Raw genomic sequence first — 5,000 nt, 5'->3', positions numbered from 1 at the left:
AACCAGAGAGTGAAGTGCAGAGGAATATATCGCCAGTTCAAGAACAAAGATCTGTGACAGACTGGAAATCGATAAAGCCACTAATGGTGTGTGTGTGTGTGTGTGTGTGTGTGTGTGTGTGTGTGTGTGTGTGTGTGTGTGTGCATAAATTAAGTCTAGGAAATTTATGTTTTCTTCCTATTAAACCAGTGAGAATGCTTTACAGTGTGAGAGAGACTGTTCTCACACACACACTCCTTCAGTGGCGGTCAATATCTCCTTCACCCTTACATGTACAGAAACACAGATAGAACTGAGGTAGAGACACATTCATTTGAGTTTAATGTTAGTTTATCTCTTTAAGAGTTGAATTACTTACATAAATAAACCCAATGACCTGAAAGCACATTGTGGTCATACAATAAAAGGCTAAATGTTTAGTTATTGCAGCATTTTATTACATGTGTGTTATGACATTCATGGTAAGGCTAAAACATGTCCCCTTGCCTTACATCAGTGATTAGGCTAGCACAGACGATAGCGACACGGTGGCTGAAAGAGCACCCAAAGTCTCATTTTCATTTTAATTAGGTGGAAACTAATGTGTTAGCCCACATTGTGTGTATAAAGGTGGGAATGTGTAGTCTACAAATCCAGTGTGGTTTAGTACAATAGAAATTAGCCTACAGTCTGACTTGACAATGATGATGTATGCTAACTTTAGCATTCATCACCACTGTGGTGTAGTACAGTACTACACCACAGTGGTGATGAATGCTAATGTGCTCACTCTGACAGTACTGTACTGTCAGAGTGAGCACATTAGCATTCATCACCACAGTGGTGTAGTACTGTGTGAATTAGCACGTCAGCTTACGTAACATAATTGTGTAAAACTATGTTTTGGCTGTATGGCTATAGCCCTTTACCCCTAGTGCACCTTCACTTCCTCTTACACTTCCTCTCTGTCCTCTACCTTCTCCACAGAAATACCATGACCTTCATGTTTCCTCTCACACTCCCTCACCTATTCACACTCTTCCTGGCAGGCCTGAAAACGCACCACACACAGTCTGAGGGGACCAACCTCTGAGGGGACTGCGTACTCGAACTGAACTATAATCTTACTGATATTGTAGCAGGTCCATTTAAATGATCAATGCCCACTTAGGCCTGCTCACCTCATGCTTAGTACACACACACACACACACACACACACACACACACACACACACACACACACACACACACACACACATATGGAGGGGGGAGGGCTATGGGAAGGAGATGGAGAGAGAGAAAAGTATATACCCCTGGCATTCTGGATTTTGTGTGAGAATTCAGTGTTCGCTTATTGTGTGAATATAGGTCACATAATTCTATATTTGCACTCTACACTTCATGTTGAACTCTCGCCAAACAAAAGCTTCAGAACATATATAAACACACACACGCACGCACGCACACACACACACACACACACACACACACACACACACACACACACACACACACACACACACACACACACACACACACACACACACACACACACATATTCCCTCTCTTGTCCAGTTAAGCCCTTCTTCTGAATAATGAAGAGATGCATTCTGACCAGTGTTCCTGGGGGAATAATTTCTCTCAGAAATACCAGTGTATCAGCACTAACACTTGCAATATATACGAGACCTACAGGAGACAAGTCACTACTGATCTATCAGTGCTTTTAGTCTCATTGTTTCCATAGTGACTGTTCCCTCCGGTCTCCTGTGAGTGGTACTCGGGTTGGGGGTTGATGTTAGACGAAGAGAGGGGGAGGGGTCATTGGTAGGTAAGTCTGGAGTAAAACCAGCGCTGAGATCAAGCCGGCAGGCTGGGAAGCTCTCACTGTAATACGTTCTGTAGCTAACCACATTCACATTTACAGCAGACGCTCATATCCAGAGTGACGTACACGTTTGCATGTTTGACGGCATGCATGCTCACTGGGAGACAAACCCATGAACCCATGAACCCAGGATCAGTGCTGCCAGAACCGCACGCTACCTGCTACAGGAGATACCGCTGTCTCCACCCTGGGGATCCACAACAACAGCCTGATCTGATACGTTTTCACCCTGGTTTGCCCACCCGGTTAGTGCTTAAGTGATAAGTTATGTTTACAAGACTTGATACAGTGAAATCTGAAACCGGTTCTGCTCCACAACAAATGACTCAGTGCATGACTCCATAGTGATGACTCCGTAGTGATGACTCCGTAGTGATGACTTCATAGTGATGACTCCGTAGTGATGACTCCGTAGCGATGACTCCGTAGTGATGACTTCATAGTGATGACTCCGTAGTGATGACTCCGTAGTGATGACTTCATAGTGATGACTCCGTAGTGATGACTCCGTAGTGATGACTTCATAGTGATGACTCCGTAGTGATGACTCCGTAGTGATGACTCCATAGTGATGACTCCGTAGTGATGACTCCGTAGTGATGACTTCATAGTGATGACTCCGTAGTGATGACTCCATAGTGATGACTCCGTAGTGATGACTCCATAGTGATGACTCCGTAGTGATGACTCCATAGTGATGACTACATAGTGATGACTCCATAGTGATGACTCCATAGTGATGACATGCCTGGATGACATCCAGGTGATGCATCTGTTTCCAACTGAGGTTACACTGTATCTAACAGCACATTCACACAAGTGCTTAGGTGACAAAACCAGATTAAGGATACGTAATGGTGCTGTATGCTTTTTAAGTGAGGGTCTCATCATCTCATTCACACTTCACAAATTAGCCACGAGCTTCCCATGGCTCATAAACGGAGTGACAGCATTAATGGTGAAAACACACGATACCCCAATTACCCAGCTGTGATTTACCCAACCCCCAAATCACAGCTGGAAATTGTATTCATATACACCGGTGTCAGATGCTACGCACAGCTGGAAAAAATATATGGGATGTACTGACAAGGTCAGAACCTGGGGAGCAGGTGGGAGAGGCTACTCAGAGGGGGGATCACAAGGGAGAGATCAGGCAACCCTATGGGAGCCCTGACCTGAGGGGAAGAATATAGTCCATGACGGGATCATTTTGCAGCAGATGGGAATTTAAAGTTTAAAGTTTACAAGACATATTATATTTGCCCATATTAAGATCTCCAGTCTGCTCGTGTCTTCTGTCAGATCTGTAGTGCTAAATGTGTTCACTTGTTAATTATCCTTCATACCAACTTGCATTTCCAGGATATGATCTTTAATATCTTACTTTAAACTCTATAATACACATTCATTTTAGCACTGAGGACCATACAGAGTGGTAAAATATGTGGTTTATTGAGACATTGAGTTTCACCGCTCTCCACAAAAGGGTTAGGTCTCACGGTGGTCTCACTTTGGTCTCACACTGGTCTCATGCTCTGCACACACCAGACTCATGGACTCATGCTCATCCACAGATGCTACGCTGTCCTCGTGAAATGAACAGCCATTTAACTGTTTGCACTGACTGTCCAACTGTCATACATGAGTTATGATGCTGTGGTTGTTATTAAGGAGTCAGTCTGACTGGAGAGAAACCACAGAGAGAAACCGAGAGCAAGACCAAACAAACACGCGTACGTGACATAAACGGACTGATTTAAACTGGCACAGAGGCACAAACCAGCAACCACACACACACACACACACACACACACACACACACACACGCAGTATTGCCCTTTATGAATCAAAACTTGACATATGAGTAAAAGGTTAATTTATTGTGGCTGCCACCATGACAGGTTTGTGTGTGTAAATGGGAAATGGAGAAGGGAGAAGAGAAAGATGGAAACACGTGGAGGGAGATAAAGAACTGAAGCAGGGGGACCAGGTCCTACCTCCCCATAGTCTGTAGAGAGCACCAGTGTTCCCTCCCCACAGGAGTTCACTGTAGAGGGGAGCAAACGCTCCTTCTCCTTCACCCACACACGCGCACCCTGCAACACACACAGCAGAACACAGTGTTATAAACAGCCCATATCATACAGAACCAAGCACATATTATACTGAACCCAGCCCATATTATACAGAATCCAGCCCATATCATACAGAACCCAGCCCATATTATACAGAACCCAGGTCATATTATCCAGAACCCAGACCATATTATACAGAACCCAGGTTATATTATCCAGAACCCAGACCATATTATACAGAACCCAGCCCATATTATACAGAACCCAGCCAGAATCCAGCCCATATCATACAGAACCCAGCCCATATTATACAGAACCCAGCCCATATTATACATAATTCAGCTCATATCATACAGAACTGTTGTGGAAATTCTCCATCATAACAACCAGGGTCTCTCTGTACAGATAGTTACACACCACAGTCAGCAGCAGACTAACACACTACACTAACACACCACACTAACACACCACACCACACTACACTAACACACCACGGTCAGCAGACTGCACAGAAGAGACGCCACATTACAGCCACATTAGAGGAAGACCCAGTCACCCTGACTCCATCCCACATCCACTGAATGGTTTCTGTCTCTCAAACATACACACACACACTCACACAAACACATACACACACAAACGCTCTCACACACACACACACGCTCACACACGCTCACACACACACACAGACACACACACACAAACTCTCTCTCACACACACACACACACTCTCTTCTCCAATTTTGTTGGTCCCAACGCATTGCATTAGACTGGACAGCACATCTGTTGAATAACCTATTCAACCCATTACGTTGTATAAAAACCTCTTTGGGTCAAGCCTTCGTGAGCTCAGACTCACCCCTCACATACAAAACATCATCCTACTCTACATAAACATCCAGTCACCGTGCGGTCCTCATCATCTCAGCGTCCAGTGAGACCGCCCCTGGTGACCCCCGCGAAGCCGGTGCCGACTGCCAAGACTCCCACGGGTCATCTTCATCCCACGGGTCATCTTCATCATGACAAATCCCCCAAACAGGCAACGATTACTC

The 5,000-nt window shown here is 44.9% G+C and overlaps 1 protein-coding gene across 1 annotated transcript in view; it reads right to left on the bottom strand.

Annotated features, from left to right (window-relative positions):
• myo10l1 (myosin X, like 1) overlaps positions 1 to 5,000 on the bottom strand; it is a 46,210-nt gene that overhangs the window by 25,685 nt on the left and 15,525 nt on the right. Inside the window, 1 exon segment of the mRNA XM_077015569.1 lies at positions 3,868 to 3,966. Within this exon segment, the coding sequence (XP_076871684.1) occupies positions 3,868 to 3,966 (99 nt within the window).

Source organism: Brachyhypopomus gauderio, chromosome 8 (genome assembly GCF_052324685.1).
Source record: "Brachyhypopomus gauderio isolate BG-103 chromosome 8, BGAUD_0.2, whole genome shotgun sequence".
Classification (NCBI taxonomy): domain Eukaryota; kingdom Metazoa; phylum Chordata; class Actinopteri; order Gymnotiformes; family Hypopomidae; genus Brachyhypopomus; species Brachyhypopomus gauderio.
This window is presented reverse-complemented; position numbering and strand designations above follow the sequence as displayed.